This window comes from Diadema antillarum, unplaced genomic scaffold (assembly GCF_040938485.1).
Source record: "Diadema antillarum isolate AM-2024a unplaced genomic scaffold, OU_Dant_1.0 scf00000199, whole genome shotgun sequence".
In the NCBI taxonomy this organism is placed as follows: Eukaryota; Metazoa; Echinodermata; class Echinoidea; order Diadematoida; family Diadematidae; genus Diadema; species Diadema antillarum.
In genome coordinates this window covers 132623-148933 of record NW_027271088.1, presented here as the reverse complement: position 1 = coordinate 148933, position 16311 = coordinate 132623, and the positions used below count along the sequence as shown (strand labels likewise).

Here is a 16311-nt window from a genome sequence, read left to right as displayed (position 1 = left end):
ATTAGATTCATTGGCACAGAAAAGGTTAAGCAGAGCTGCCATTTATCCAAATGGCAGTGAAAGGGACACTGCCGTAAGTATTAGATGTGCATAAGTTTCTTTGGCAATATACATGATGAAATATACAAGTCTTCCAATGCACATCGACGAAGACAGTACCATTCGTCAGAAAATCGGTTATGTGTGGAAAAAAAAAATACATTGGCGCATGTTTTGCAGGCAATGTCATTCATTCATTCATTCACTGCAAAAGGGGGATCTCCCCTTGATGAAACACACCTGCGATGACTGTCGACACTGCCACGGCATGAACATCCCACGCTGGGGACTACATGGAAGTGGACTCAAGAGGGCGCTTCTCTCTCCGAAACCTGGGTCATGAGGTTGTTCTGCATGATGTCTATCATGCCCGGTGACTTGGAGATAGCTTTCAGCATGTCTGTCACACCATCACTACAGTGGAAGCACACATATCTCAATTAACCCGCTGACTTCAAATTAATATGATTCCCTAAAGTGTTTGCACATGACACAAGAGGTGCCTGTATAAAGGGTTAAAAAAAGAGGGCACTTCCGTGGGGAACATTTTCCACATGTAGGGCCTGACATCAGCGGTGGCCCAGGGCCACTTAAAATTTATGTTGGGCCACCAAACTTCTCAAAAGGTTTTCCGGTGGTAGCTCGATCGGGTAGCTCAAATTCAAATCAAATTTACATATTCCCTTCCTTTTCACCCACATTTCTTCTCTTTTTCTTTTTTCAGTCCACCAAAAGTTAAGATTTAAAGATTTCAGCAGCCTGAGCAGCTCGAGCAGGCCACCAAGAGAGAAAAAAAAAGTTAGTGTCAAGGCCTGCTATATGGGCAACAATTTCATGACAATAGATGATTGTCGAATGTAGTAAAGATATATGAAAATGAGATATGCTCATACAATGATGGAAGAGCCTTGTAAAGGCATAATTGGGATTTGATTTTGAATCGTTTGACAAAGAAAATGAATTATTGTGGTACTTCATCACTATGGAATGTGGAACCCTAATGTCCAAATTGAATGGTAAGTTGATTTATCAAGGTTAAAATCCCTTCTAAAAAGTTATATTTTCACAAAATTGATCAGAATGTCTTCCAATGATATGTAGAATCTGACACTGATACTTTGTTGTATCAAATCAGTTGCTAAGATACCAGGGTTACGGATATGGATCTGATTCTCTGTTTTTGTTTATGTCTTTGGGTTTTTGTGCCCTTGGATCTTCAAAAATGCTCTTTCTCCTTCAAGAGACATTTACTTACTTGAGGAGGCAGTTGATGGTAGAATCTGCGGAGTGCTGGAGGAGAGAGAGAACGATACGCAGGCCCTGAGCCCGCACCTCTTCTGTACTTGACTGCAATGAAAACAATGACAATGCATTTCTATTTGTGCATGTTAGCCTCAGCAGAGTAAGCATTGCTATTGAGGTAGGCCCTGGTACCATTATTTTCCTCATTTAGCACTTTCACTTAACACTTTCATCTTGCATTTTCATGTCAGCACTTTCACCTCAGGACTTTTTTACCTCACCATTTACCCCTTACACTTACACCTTAACACTCAACTAAACACTTGCATGCCTCAGCACTTTTACTTCAACACTTCCATTTTAGCACCTTCTTCTCAACACTTCCACCTTAGCACATTCACCTCAGTACTTTCACCTCATCCCTCTGGTCTCAGATGTTTCACCTCAATACTTACACCTTAGCACTTTCACTTCGATGCGTACACCTCAACGTTTCCATCTCAGTACTTTTACCTCAACACCGACACCTTACACTTACACCTTAACTTTCAGCTCCACACTTAGGCCCCCATCTCACTAGGAAGGCGACCATGGCGACCATGGCGACCATGGCGATCTGTGACGACTAACAAATTGTGGCGATCGCCGTCCGTCTCCATTTTTGGCCTCTGAGGCGATTACACTATGGTTTCTCCACGCTCAACCTGCGCTGTAGGCGATAGCCCCATGATGATAATACGACTCTGCCACGTTGTTGCCACATTTCCAGACCAAGAGACGCGCTGCTTCTGCGATCGAACCGACTGTGTTGCGATATTTGTACGCTTATCAAGACCTGCTACAACAGTGATACGATGGGAGCGACAGTGATACGTTTACGCTGGGCTCATGCTACGATCTCAAGCGATTGGGGTATAAAATGGGTTTCATGACTGAATTTCTTCAGGCAGATGTCAGTGTTAAACCAACATGGATATGCAGAATATGGTTTTACCCCCAACATTTTACATCTTAGCATTCTACAACACATCAGTTAGAACCTGATGTGAAATTGCACTATAAGTTCAGTCATCCATTCAATTAAAAGAGTAAAATGTGTATATAATATTAAAGAACCGGCTTATAAGCAAACTACAAATCATATCCTAAGATGAGACAATTTTGTGAAGATATATTTGAAAATTTGATTTACTTTCATTGACTTGGAATGGTATATGACAAATAAACAATTTAATAAACAGACTAGATTAGTACTGAGTGTACATGGAAAATGAATTTTATACGTTTTCTCCATGTCCACCTTCCTGGTCTGTGCATCACTTTCTATCGTTCATGGTTGGTTCCTGTTACATAATACTGTAAAAGTGGTAATTTCCATGGGCTATGGGGGCCGCTTTTGATGCGCTTGAGTTTCATCTATCGCATTGCTACTCCGTCAGAGCTACAAATGTGGCGCTTTTAAAGCGCTCGTGAGACGATTGTGATAAGCTCTAAGACCACCGCGACCTCGCTACGGAAGTTTTGGACAGGTTCAAAACTTCCATAGCGAGGTCACCGATCATGGCGATGGTGGCGACCCTTCTGAACCGCTCCAGATACGATGGAGAAGATTTAAAGAGATCAAGCCATGATCTGCCGCGCTTTGTCAATTTTTGATGATCGTAGCGGAATCGCCGTCTTGTGAGATGGGAATATTACACACCTCAGTATTTTTACTTCAACACTTCCACCTCAGCATCTTCATCTCAACATTTCCACCTTAGCACATTCCTCTCAGCAATGTCACCTCAGTCCTTTCACCCGAGACGTTTCACTTCAGAACTTTCCCCTTAACACTTAACCCTAGCACTTTCACTTCAAGGCTTACACCTCAACGCTTACACCTCAACACTTACACCTCAGCGCTTTCATCTCAGCACTTACACGTCAGCTGCTTCCACTTCAGCTCTTCCACCTCAACACTTCCATCTCATGGCTTTCATACAGCTCAGCATTTTCACCTGAACACTTTCACCCAGTATCTTCAATGAATCCATTGCATTTCTGGGCTGGGAGAGGAATAGAGCAGGTGCCACACTTTTTTCTTTTTTTTTCCAAAACCATCCTATCCAATATGTTATTACCTATCAATATGAACTATTTTTCAACCAAGACTCAAGACAAAGCTAAAACTGTAAACTACACACAATGCTGCAAGACATGCACACAAATAGATTAAGAAAATGAGGTATGGGAATCTTACCTTGAGGCAAATTGTGATTATGCTCGGTAGGTGATCAACCTGCAGTAAGTAAATGCAAACAATATTTACAGCTATCGGCACTTATTCACACTTGAACAGTACATTTCTTCAGAATTTTATAGTAACGATTATCCAAATGTCCATAAACCCTACTTAAACACTTGGCATACACACTTTGCTCTTTTCCATTCAGTACTCGCATCCAACATCTCGACCCATTATCATGACTTTCTTTGCTTATTTTCAAAATCCAAAAATGCGTGCAGTTGTTATGGCAACAGCAAATGCAACATACCATTCACAGCTGTGAGCATATTGTCACTCATCACTTTTGAATCTACTTTCTTTGTAATGATCAAAGATCAATTATGACCCCAGTGATCAAAAGCAACTGAAGATACAATTCTGGCACTTACCAGCCTGAATGCATTGTGGCGGAACTTGGCAAAATTGGCAAGGGCTCTGGCAACATGCGTCAGCAACTCTTTCTGGTACCGGAATTCAGTGAGCAGGGTACAAAGGGAGTCCAGGCACTCTGATAACGATCCCTGTAAATCGACAAAATCATGCGAGCAAGGAGTATGTCAATATATCTGGCCATCTGTTATAGATTGACCCTGCCTCATATCACCAAATGTCCCTTTTATTCTCTGATGAAAAAAAGTAACAGTCATGATCAAGTAATGACACAAATGACAATACATCTAATTATCATATGCAAGAGATATACTTATATATGTACAAGTAGAATATATGAACGATATAATCATTAGAACAATATTTTGTTTAAAGAAGCATGGTTACAACACCATACAAGGTTTATTAGGATATTAACGTAGATACATGAACAATATAAGAGGGCTAGTTAGAAATATACTCAGTATTCCTCGTTCCAGAGTAGTACAAGTATAACACTCCAGAGTATGGGACTTGCAGAGAGTACACATACCCTGGAATGGATGCACAAGATTGGTATTAACCATTATATCAATTGAGATGAGCTGAACCATCATATGCGCATCAGGGCAATTAACCCCCGGCTAAATACTGGTTTGTGGTAAGGTTAGAGTAAAGATTAGGGTTAGGGTTAGGTTTAGGGTAGGAGTTTGGGTAAGGGCTAGGGTTAGGTTCAGGATTAGCATTAGGATTAGGGCCAGGGGAAGGGTCCGGGGTAATTGCCCGGGGGTAATTGCAATAGACTCCATCACACTAGATGACCTGAATAAGATTATAACAACATTTATTATGATCACAATTATACTATAATCTCATAATGAATGGTCAGCATCACCAGTGTTACTTCTGCTTGCATTTCCCAAGCATTGCTTAGAACACATTCCTCTGTTAATTACATACATCCTGGACTGACCTGGTCTTGCTCTCCTACAGCAAGGTTGGCCACCAGGCAGGCAGCATTGCACAGCACCTGTTTGTTTTTGGGTCTCGTTCGTAGCACCCTGGCCAGACAGCGCCCAGCTGAAAAATCCTCCTGCAAGCAAAAACAAAGACAACCAAAAAAAAAAAAAAAAAATCATACTAATAATGTATACCATATGTTCTGTTTTCGTGTTTTCTTTTCTCTCACTTTCTCCTTCATTTTTTGAACAAGTTTCTGATTTTACAAAATCATATGGGTCGCGACACGAAAAAAGGGCCCTTATGGCATAGAACACTGAAAATGAGTTTTCACCGCCACGTTGTAAAATGAATTCTGACATATTTAGATATGCAAACTGTTTTCTGAAATTCCACTCCTAAGCACCCCAATTATTACATTTAAAAAAGCATGTTTTATCCAAATCCTGCTACTTTTTTGATGCATCTATGTGTGTGCACGCAGCTATCTAGCTGATCTTTTTTTTATACCCCCGCCAAACGAAGTTTGAAGGGGGTGTATAGGAATCAGCGGACGGTCGGGCGGTCGGGCGGTCGGTCCGTTGCAAATCTTGCGTCGCGAACTACTTCCTCAGTTTTCAACCGATTCCCATAAAACTTGGCACAGATGTGTGCCTTGGGTTGTAGATGTGCAAGACGTATTTTTTGACTGTACCCAAAAGTACGTTGCCATGGTAACGGCATATTATGGGCAAAAATGGGTACAAATCTTGCGTCGCGAACTCCTCCCACAGTTTTTGATCAATTTTTATGAAATTAGGTACAGATGTTCATCTGAATATGTTAATGTGCAAGACACATATTTCCGCAGTGGCAAAAAGTGCGTTGCCATGGTAACGGCATGTTATTGGTAAAATATAGGGCAAAATGCTTCATGGCAAAACTGCTTCATCAGTGTTCTTCCAATTCTCATGGAATTCATATTGAATGTTTGTCTTAGGATAAAGGTCAGCATGACACATTTCTTGACAGTGACAAAAAGTATGTTGCCATGGTAACAGCTCACATATTATGAGCCAAAATGATGGAAAATTTTGTGTTGCAAACTACTTCCTCAGTTTTTGCCCAATTTCCATAAAACTTGGTACAGATGTGTGCCTTTGGTTGTAGATGTGCAAGACGCATTTTTTGACAGTACCCGAAAGTACGTTGCCATGGTAACGGCATATTAATGGCAGAAGATCAAGGAAAGATCTTGCGGATTTAACTACTTCCTCAGTTTTTTGACCAAAGCTTATGAAATGTGGCACACACCTTGATCTTGGTGGGAAGATGTGGAAGACATATTTTTCGGACGTGTCGGAAGCTGCGTTGCCATGGTAATGGCATATAAATGGCAGAAGATCAAGGAAAGATCTTGCGGATTGAACTACTTCCTCTGTATTCGACTGAAGCTCATGAAATGTGGCACACACATTGGTCTTGGTGGGAAGATGTGCAAGACATATTTTTTGGATGTGTCGGGAGCTGCGTTGCCATGGTAACGGCATATTAATGGCGGAAGATCAAGGAAAGATCTTGTGGATTGAACTACTTCCTCAGTTTTTGACAAAAGCTTATGAAATGTGGCACACACAGTAGTCTTGGTGGGAAGATGTGCAAGACATATTTTTCGGACGCGTCGGAAGCTGCGTTGCCATGGTAACGGCATTTAAATGGCAGAAGATCAAGGAAAGATCATTCCTTGGGTAAGACTGTCATCACGGGGCGGGGGTATTAATCACCTTCAGTGATATTTCTAGTTTAAAATTGGTTTGTCAAACTTCCGCATTGTTTTACAGCGTTTGTGCACGACAGCGCTAAGGGCCATTTTCTCGTGTCGCGGTACAAATATATTTACATTAAACATCACTGCATGTCTCGGTAGGAGTTCATGCAAAATTCTCTATGACCTCATAATTCTTCTTGTTATTGTCACATGATTTAAACACAGTTTAACAAGAAACATCCACCACTACTATATGACATGTCTTGGAGCAGTTTCAATAAATACACATGTGCACTCTCAATTCATCTGGAACATCTATCATAATATGTACATCTTGTGTTATTAGGGTTAAGTTTTTTTCTGATACACACCTGCACTATTCTGTGCCTATGCCAGTCTGTTCCCATGGACAAGCCTCCAAGTGTCTTCAAAGTGATTTCTTGCATCTGCAACATCACAACATCGATGAAAGGCAAAGGACAAAGGTCAAACAACTCCACACATTTCCAACAGGAACTGAGTGTGCCCTGTATCAAACATATGGGCAGTTGAAGTATAGCAGGGGCAACAAATTAAACTCCATGACATGCTAGCACTACATCTATATTGGCACAGTCTGCAGTCAGTTTGTAAATGGCTGCTTGTATACTCTCCAGATGTTCTCTTTCAACAATACTGTAATCCTTTAATAAGAAATTGAATTCTTTAATATGCATATTAGTTTGTACCATATTTTGGGCCATATTATTTGTGGTCCATTAATGGCCTACATTATTATGATCAATTCTTTCCAAGATTGCATTTCAAAAGCACCACAATACATACAAACTTTATGCATGGAATATTTTCTCTTCACTTCCTTTTCCTTTGTAAGTGTTCACTCCCTTTTAAGACACACACAAAAAAGGGATTCACAACAGTATAGCCTTAATTTTCTTTTGCACAATTACAGGAAATGCAGTTCAACAATGCAGTAATCAAAACCCTGAGGAGACAACAAAATGTGAATATTTATCTCAACAGCACAGTAAATCTGACTGTGGAAGAACCCATATCAACAAATCAGCTATGTGTGAATGCTTGGCAGATGCACAAGAATTACATAGACAACTTTGTCAATCAAAAGTCAAGTTGGATCCCTTTTGAGGCCTCAGAGATATAGATGTCTAGCTGTTTTAAATACTAATAATTATGCAATATAACTTATCTCTAACTCTGAAATTCCTAAGGATATGTGAAATAGTGTGAGTCAAAACTTGTTACCTGTTCATCATTAGATGTTGTCAGGGACAGGAGATGAGGCAAGGCATTTCGGTCATTCTGGGTAATGAAAAGCAATATATTCAGGAATAAATGAAAATGATTATATACTCCATAAAAGTATCAAATACCTTCTGATCATGAATTTCAGCTGTTGTATTATCATCTTTCATATTCTCATCACATCCAGTTGTCTTCTTTCTTGTTTGTTTGATTTTGACTGGATTGTTCACCCGTTGAGGATGGTTTGATTATGTCACAACACTTATTTCCCATAGACACCTGCCCGAGTATACTCGGGACTCGTCCTCAAACGGGTTAAATCAATGATTGCAAAATCCTGATCATAGCTATGATAAACACATCTGATTTGTAATTATGTCCACCTTCACATTTTACAAACTGCAAGAGCTCATGAATAATAACAAGTAATGCTTTGACTGTTAAGTCTTGCTCTGCAGATCACCCACATCATCATGCCTTCAATCTAACCAAATTCTGGTTTTCCTGGTGTTCTTGCATTCTTTGATATTAAGAATGAAGCCTTTGTAAAGATGAAACTTCTTTATGATGCAACTTGATCACACTGTAAACTGTACCGATTCATGGCAATATCTGGTTTGCAAGCATGTATGCTCCAAAATAATTCAACTCGCACCAGGAAGTAAAATAATCTGTAGATATTGCCCTTTCTTCAATGCACTCTTGCAGGAGATACTGGGTAGTCTCGTCACAAAATAATGTGATAAGACACCAGCATCGTCTCACCTCGATGATGGCTGCATGGTTGCCTGCATGCTCCGTGATGAGATTGAGAGTTCTCACAGCCAAGAGTGCAATGGCCTCTGAAGCCTGCATGCCACACAGTTTGAGGACCGGCTGCAGAGCACCATCGGCAATGGCTGTACACAGTGGTACAAAAGGACACACAGAACTAAAAGAGACAAAATCTCAAATTTGACGCACCCTGTGAAATGCAGCTTTCGATCCACAGCTTACAAATTGCACACCAGTGGTGTGTTGTAAGTGAGGGCATTTTGCAACATACCATCTATACTGGCAGTACTTTTGTAGGACACAGCCATAACAAAAAGACACATAAAATGAAGAGAGACAAACTGCACATGTGTAATTCTGTGAAACTTTCCTCTCAATTAGAAGCTCATAATTTGAACTCAACAGGAATGTTGTTCGTGAGGAAAGGTTGCAATAGGCCATCTACAGGTACACAGGTACAATGGCTGAACACTTACAGGCCACAACAGTATGTGCCGATAAGCAGCAAGAATAGAAACAAGACTGCCAATGTGAAAGAAATGCTGGAAAGTATTGCAAAGTGAAAAGACTGGAAGTGATGTAGTCTGATGGTCACATTCTGGTCCAGGATTGGGATGTTGGCCATATATCCTATGAGTGTGTGCTCAAGCAGTACATCATGTCTTCTCTCTGCTTCTCTAGTCTTAATCTCTTTTAGGATGTACAAAAGGATGTGGCATATTTCCTTTCGATGACAAACACCATAGCCCTAAAGAGGTGCTAAGAAAGAACAAAGTCAATGCCTACCAGGACTCAAGCTTACAAATAATGATTATTTTCTGACCTCAAGATAAGTGTGAAATTGAGAGAAACGGCAGGAAACCTCCCCCCCCCCCAACTTATAATATGAGTTACGAAATTTTAGCATTTCATTTTACTAATACTTAAAAAAAATAGTACGCAAAAATTGATTTACCACTGTCATGTCTCATTTCCACACATCTATAACAATTTTTATCATCAAAGCATATCTGACGTCACAGTGGTCATTTGGAAAGAAATTTTCAAATGCTGAACTTACCACATCCTGACAATTATCTTTTTCAATATAATACATCCATTCTGACTTTATACTGCACTGCCATGGGGCAATGACACCATGTCTTCAAATACAAAGCATGGTCACAGGGTGGCAGATGAAATTACGAGAAGCTGATTCTTCTTTTTTTTTAATGAAAACAAAAGACAATCAGTAGAGACATGTATCAACTACATACATATCTTATGGCATGACATCAGAATGCATGAGGTTATGACGAGCCAAATCAGTTCAAGGAAATCATTGGGAATCAAAACAAAGCCCCAGGACCTCTTTGACCCCCCCCCCCCCCCACCCAAAAAAAAAAAGAAAAAAAAAAAGAAGTGAGGTCCTACCTTTCATCTTGAGATGAGGTGACTTGACAAATATCATGAGGGAGCTGATTGCATCAATGAGAAGTGTGTCCTGACTTTCATCTGCTGTACTGAGGATGCTAACAGGAGTGTAAGAGAACAACTATTACTATAAAAGTAAAATACTCATCATCTGACATATTTCCATGCAAAAATGCTCCATGACCAATAACATTAAATGCACAATCAGATAATGTCACCTTTTCTCCCTAATCTATGATAATCTGATGTAGAAATACTACAATGTACCACTTTTGCACTTTAAATTCAATCAATATTTCAAAGAGGCTACAAATAGTATTGAAAACTTGTATGCAGCAAAGAGTTGTTTTCCCTTTTCATCAAGACATGCTATCAATTTGTTCCTGATATGTATTGCTGTTCTGAGTCATGGTAGTCATTCATAGTACACACTGTTAAACTTGTCTGGTGATAATACAGACCTAAAAAATAAAATGTACAGCAGCTCCTATTGATGTGTCAATGCACAATACACTCTGAATTCCTATGCTTTGAAATTATCCAGCCTATCACAAATATCTGGGAGGACATGGCACTAACAAATGGAATCCATAATACTCTGTGATGCTCAAGATTAACTTCCACAAAATCTCAATTTCATACTACAAGATAATCTTGCTCAGGGAATGAAAGGGTTAAGCCTACGGGCATCTGCTTCACACATCCTACCTGCATATAGCTCTGATGGCCCCAGCTTCGGCCAGCAGGTGCTGGAGGGGTTGATGAGTAGCCATCATGTGTATGCCCGATGCACAGGCTCGCTTGACCGGCTGGACGTTTGCCCTCGACAGGTAAATTAGGGTTTGTATGCCTCCAAGTTCAACGACCTTTCTCAGGCCGTTGGGATCACTGACGTACTTGAGGAGACCCGTGGCTGCCTCGGTCTGGAAAGACTGTTAAAGAAGGACAATATGATAGATCATACGTGTATGATTGTACAAAAACTAATTTCACATTTTGATCAGTTTCATCACACATATTGCTCTCTTCTCTTCATTCTAAGCCATCTGCCAACTCTGCTCATTTAGTTGATGAAAGACACATTTTACCTCTTCTTCTTTATATATAATAACATACATATGCATAAAACATTTCAGAAGCACTTCTATGACACTTTACAGGTTATGTCACAGATTGATTAAATCTGGCATTTTTTTTTAAACACTGGAACTCTCATTTTCCCACAGACCAACCCTGAGTTTCAGATTCTCATACTCTGATGGTTTTAGTGAACACAAAGATTTTTACCTCTATGTTGGCAGGCCTCAGGGAAACTTAAAGGGACTGTACAGTACTGGGTGAGGTAGGGATTCATGTTTTGAACATTCCTAAGTGAGATAATGAAAAGCCTCTTACGAAATATAAAAGAGCATGTAATTTTAAGAAGGATTCAATGTTTATTTGATGAAAATTGGTTTTCAAATGGCTGAGATATCCAAAAAAAAGTGCTAATAATAAAAGGCGACATGCCCCAACTTTATTAGTATCTCTTTGTTTCACCTTGTTTTTGGATATCTCAGCCATTTCAAAACAGATTTTCATTGAATAAACTTTTGATACCCCTTAGAACTGCATGCTCTTTGACATCTCATAGAGTGGTTTCTGAATATCTCACAAAACGTTAAAAGCTAAATCTCCACCTCGACCAGAACTGTACACACCCTTTAAGCCACACACAAAAGTCAAACAAAAGAACATCAATAGAACATCAGTTTCTCAAATCTCAAACATACCGCAGTACTGGACCTTGATTTGGTAACCAGCTCCGTTACTGGTAGACACAGATCACACACTCTTTCTGGATCCTGAAGGCCCAGTTGTGGAAGTGGCACCTTTTCCTTACAGCACTTGCTGCACAGCACTCGGCCGCACATCCGACAGTGGTGCTTCCGCCGCAGTTGGGTGAACTTCTGGTTGCATGCAATGCAGAATGTAGCCTCCTCATCTGACACCCATCTTTATGTTGATAGACAGAACAAAAAAAAAGGCAAAGATATGAATGATGTCAGCTACTGTATGTACAGCTTTTCAAGCAAACTCTGATATTTGTCATTTAATCATCCTGATATAGATTATGGTCAGTTTCTTTGATGGCAATGAGTTAAATCAGGTGAATGGAAGATGCAAAGATTACATTCTTTCACTCAGTTAACAAGTTGACTTATACAAAGTCACCACTGGTTCTTGTCTAGAGTGATGTCTCCCATTACATGAAATTTGAAAGACTAGACCTCGATCTATGAATTGATATTTTCTAATGATGCAGACACTCCAGTTTTTCTGATAATTTTTGGAAACCCCAGTACGTAAGTTCTAAGCTCACACAGTGTTCACACAAATTCTAGAGACATCCAGGTTGCACAACTCTAGAATAGGACAATGCTTACCATTATATCAGTATTAACTTTAACCATTGAGGATGAGTCCCAAGCCAAGTATACTTGGGCAGGTGTCTATGGGAAATGCATGTTGTAACAAAATCAGTCCGTTCTCAACGGGATAATGTAATATTACAAATAAATAGGTTAGGGCATTAAACAGGCAATGAATTACTATTCATGATATACCCACTGATGGGGACACGAATATAGGATTCAAATTGTTTTCAGTGAGTGTTTAGCATGATCCTTTATTATTGCTTTGTTTGTTTAGTAGATTTTGGTGGTAAATTTGTTTAGTTCAGTGGTTGTTTTTTTTTTTTTGGCGTTTTTAGGTGATCTGCAGCATCCCTGCAGATCACCTCTTGATTTCGTCAGAATCTTATTTATTTATTTATTTATTTCCCACCTAAATTTGTTAAGACATTATCTCAAAAAATCACAATCTGATCATCACCAAATTTTCAGCACAGTTTTGTCCTTGTCAGGAATAGAAATGCCAACTGAGACAACGTGATCAATCAACCGTGACGTCACCCATCCGCCATTTTGAAAAATCACATTATCATCAATATCTTCATAACTAAATACCATAAATCCACCAAATTTAGTACACACAAACTTCAGGTCATGACTTAACATGCAGAATTTTTTGGTATTTTTAGCGCGTCGTTAGGTGCGCATATGCACGCGTCAAAATTTTAAAATGCTCAAAATCACCAACTGAGACAAGGAGAGTACATTTCAGGTTATTTTGAGCATTTTTCAAATTTACGCGCGTAAGCGTCCGCACGCGTTTTGCACGCGCGCAGTGCGTAAGGAACGTCGAAACACCGTTTTTCTTACATTTTTGGATTTCTGATACAATACTTAACAAATTGCAACAATTTTCAACTTTCTTGGACTTACCATAATGTTGCACGCCCGCGCCAAAGTCTGAAATCCGCGCGCGCCTCTATGGAGAATAACACACAAAAACATGTCTTTCTTTAAACTGCCACAGCTCCTTAGAACGCACGGATACCCCCAATTTTTTTTTATATATTTGGAAAGCCTATGAGTTGTAGGTATGAATCCATGCATCATTTGGGCCGATCGGACACATCATATACAATGTAGTCTCTTAAACTTACAAAATTGATTTTCTTTAAATGACGTCACAAATTTTGAATTCATTTGCACGTATCTCGCTTATTGGTGGTCGATTCTCTCCTAAATTTTGATATGTTGTAGCTTAAACTATTCTCTTTCGATTATTCCAGTCAGAATTGCGATTAGAGGACATCTTCATGGTCAAAATTTGGATTAAAGGCTAAGTGTTAAAATTGACACCATTTGCGTGTTAAGTCTATGGAAGGTAATTTTTTGCCCAAACCTGAATCTGCATTGCAATGTTCTTTGTGCCGTATCTCGCTCATTTTTGCTCCATTTTCTCCCAAATTTCAGTATGTTGTAGCTGAGACTATGGGCTTTGTAGCATAGATTTATGACCTTCGTTTTTTTATTAGATGCCAGGATCATGCCAAAACTTTGCATTGAAAATCAAACTTGCAAACTGAACCATGACACAGTTTGACCTTCACGTGTTAAGTCTATGGGGATATTTGTGCCTCAATTGGTAAGTCATCTGCCTGCTAATGTATTGGACGTGGGTTGGAATCCCGCTGTTGGCGGTCAAAGAAAAAATAATTTTGCTTTATTTTTTTCTTGATGTTTTACATCTGGCTGACAACTAATTCAATTTCCTATCTTATGTACAAAAAAATCCCCCAAAAATAACTGCTGCAAATGATATGTTAGAACAATGTAAAGTTGAAACAAATGCCAAACATTATCACAAGATGAAGATGCTGCAGATCACCCCAGTTCCTCGCAGTCACGGATTAAATCTAGTTTTCTTTTTTTTTTTATAGTTTTAATTTGCAAATAAAAAACTACTAGTCTAGGCCTAGTACTGGTATGGAGGTGTATCCTATTACCGAACGATTTTTGTTTTATTGCTCCAAACGGGCAACATTATGCAATAATTCAGCCAAAAATATCCTTATAGATAATTGAAATGCTGATAACTTTAGCTGTAACGAAAATACTTGAAAAATAAGCCAACTTCTAGAAAAAATCCGTATTTCAAATAACCCTTCCACAAAAGTTGTCTCTTTTTACCGACGCAAATCGTATTGTATTACCGAACGTGTGCCCTCTGTATGGGGAAAATTGTACATTGTATTTTCGGTCAATGTTTATTAACGCAGGACAACGAACATCGAAATTTTAGCAATTATTACGTAAATTTGAGGTAAATTACGTTTTGTTTTGTTTTTTTGCTGCAGTTTAGCAATTTTCGGCACTGGCTTCCCCTGTGAGATAACAGCGCGTAGTGCAATGAATGCGTATTCGAGTTGTTGCATGCACTCCATTGACAAAGTAAAAGCGTTCGGTAATAGGATACCGTTCGGTAAAAGGATACCTGACTATACAAGACTAGATTCTACATAATGATAATAGTGTAACTAGACCTATGTAAATCATGAATAAACTAAAGAATATCCAGTGGGATTTTTTTGGTGGCTGTATTTCCCACAAGGATTTTAAATGCGTAAAAGCCGTTGGTCCGTTTATGATGTGCATTTTCCAATACAAGCAACACCTGCTGATAGCTCCCGGCACTGAGTCCTAGTATTAGTAAACGTTTAGATTCTATATTGTCCTCGTACAGAGATCGCCAGCAAGAGTCAACACGCACACAGCAAACGGAAATATCAGTATATGGGACTGTGTAAGCACGACTGACGTTATTTCGAATACAGCATTAGATCTATATCCTACTCCTAGTAAATTTTATACTCACTTCGCCTTGGCCAGACGAAATGATGCATCTGAAAACACCTCAGGACTGCCTTCTGTTTGGGCTGGGTAGATCTCAATACCTTCTATCTTTATAGTTCCCATCACTGACGCAACTCAAAATCAGTCTTCGATCTGCAAAATGCAATACGCTGTTCCGCTTGTTTGTGTTGTTGTACAGTAAACTTATCAGCTGGTCAGCGAGAGCCTAGTCGAGTGGCTTCGTCTGGTTGAGGGGGCGTGGACCGGAGGGTTCATTCATGTTTTACTCCCACCGGCACGTGAATTCATGGACGCGGAAGACAGCCTGTAAAATGATCGAAGTAGAATTTTCAGCGACTTGGTGGAGCATACGGTACTCTCCATGTTGTGTAATTATATTATTTTCAAGTAACCAGCCCAGTCGCTGTTTTGGCTGTATCGACATAGTTAATTGTCAAGAACTTTGTAGCTGGATCCCAAGAAATGGTACGGTAGGTAGAGCTATTTGAAGATGGGCTGACCATTCATCTTATGGATTGATGGATTTATTAATTGATTGATTGATTGATTGATTGATTGATTGATTGATTGATTGATTGATTGATTGATTGATGGATGGATGGATTGATGGATTGATTGATCATTGATTGATGGAGTGATTGATCGATTGATTGATTGATTGATTGATTGATTGATTGATTGATTGATTGATTGATTGAATGATTTTATTTCTGCACTTCTCTTTCATACATGAATGTATAGGACCTACCACAAAGTCAATTGAACAAGCTAATTGAGTACAATATTGTTTGATTGCAACTGATTGACAAATTGCCCTACATCGACGTAAATAAGACGTCGTTGCAGGGCAATTTGTCAATCAGTTGCAATGAAAACATCTCGACGAGAGAATTTCATGAATTTGAATAATATTGCTTGAATCTAACAGTTGAGACAGGTAAGTGATCATCTCAAGCAGTCCTAGCTGTACA

At 39.3% G+C, this 16311-nt stretch overlaps 1 protein-coding gene across 1 annotated transcript; it reads right to left on the bottom strand.

The window, feature by feature from the left end:
• Nucleotides 1-344: 344 nt before the first annotated feature.
• Nucleotides 345-15486, bottom strand: LOC139723759 (uncharacterized). The gene is made up of 12 exons (XM_071634970.1): nucleotides 15342-15486; nucleotides 11849-12071; nucleotides 10785-11008; nucleotides 10077-10174; nucleotides 8655-8788; nucleotides 7890-7946; nucleotides 6998-7072; nucleotides 4893-5012; nucleotides 3940-4071; nucleotides 3524-3562; nucleotides 1295-1386; nucleotides 345-453 (listed from the first exon to the last, which is right to left on the bottom strand). Exons 1-12 carry the CDS (start codon nucleotides 15440-15442, stop codon nucleotides 345-347), a joined length of 1404 nt encoding a protein of 467 aa, XP_071491071.1. The 5' UTR covers nucleotides 15443-15486.
• Nucleotides 15487-16311: the final 825 nt, after the last annotated feature.

Bases quoted from the DNA above. Each gene is read 5' to 3' on its own strand.
- LOC139723759 (XM_071634970.1), bottom strand. From the start codon at position 15,442: ATGGGAACTATAAAGATAGAAGGTATTGAGATCTACCCAGCCCAAACA. The intron at 11,009-11,848 runs GTATGTTTGAGA...CTTCTTTAACAG, and splicing joins AATCAAGGTCCAGTACTGCG to TCTTTCCAGACCGAGGCAGC. The intron at 8,789-10,076 runs GTAGGACCTCAC...CACTGTGTACAG, and splicing joins ACCTCATCTCAAGATGAAAG to CCATTGCCGATGGTGCTCTG.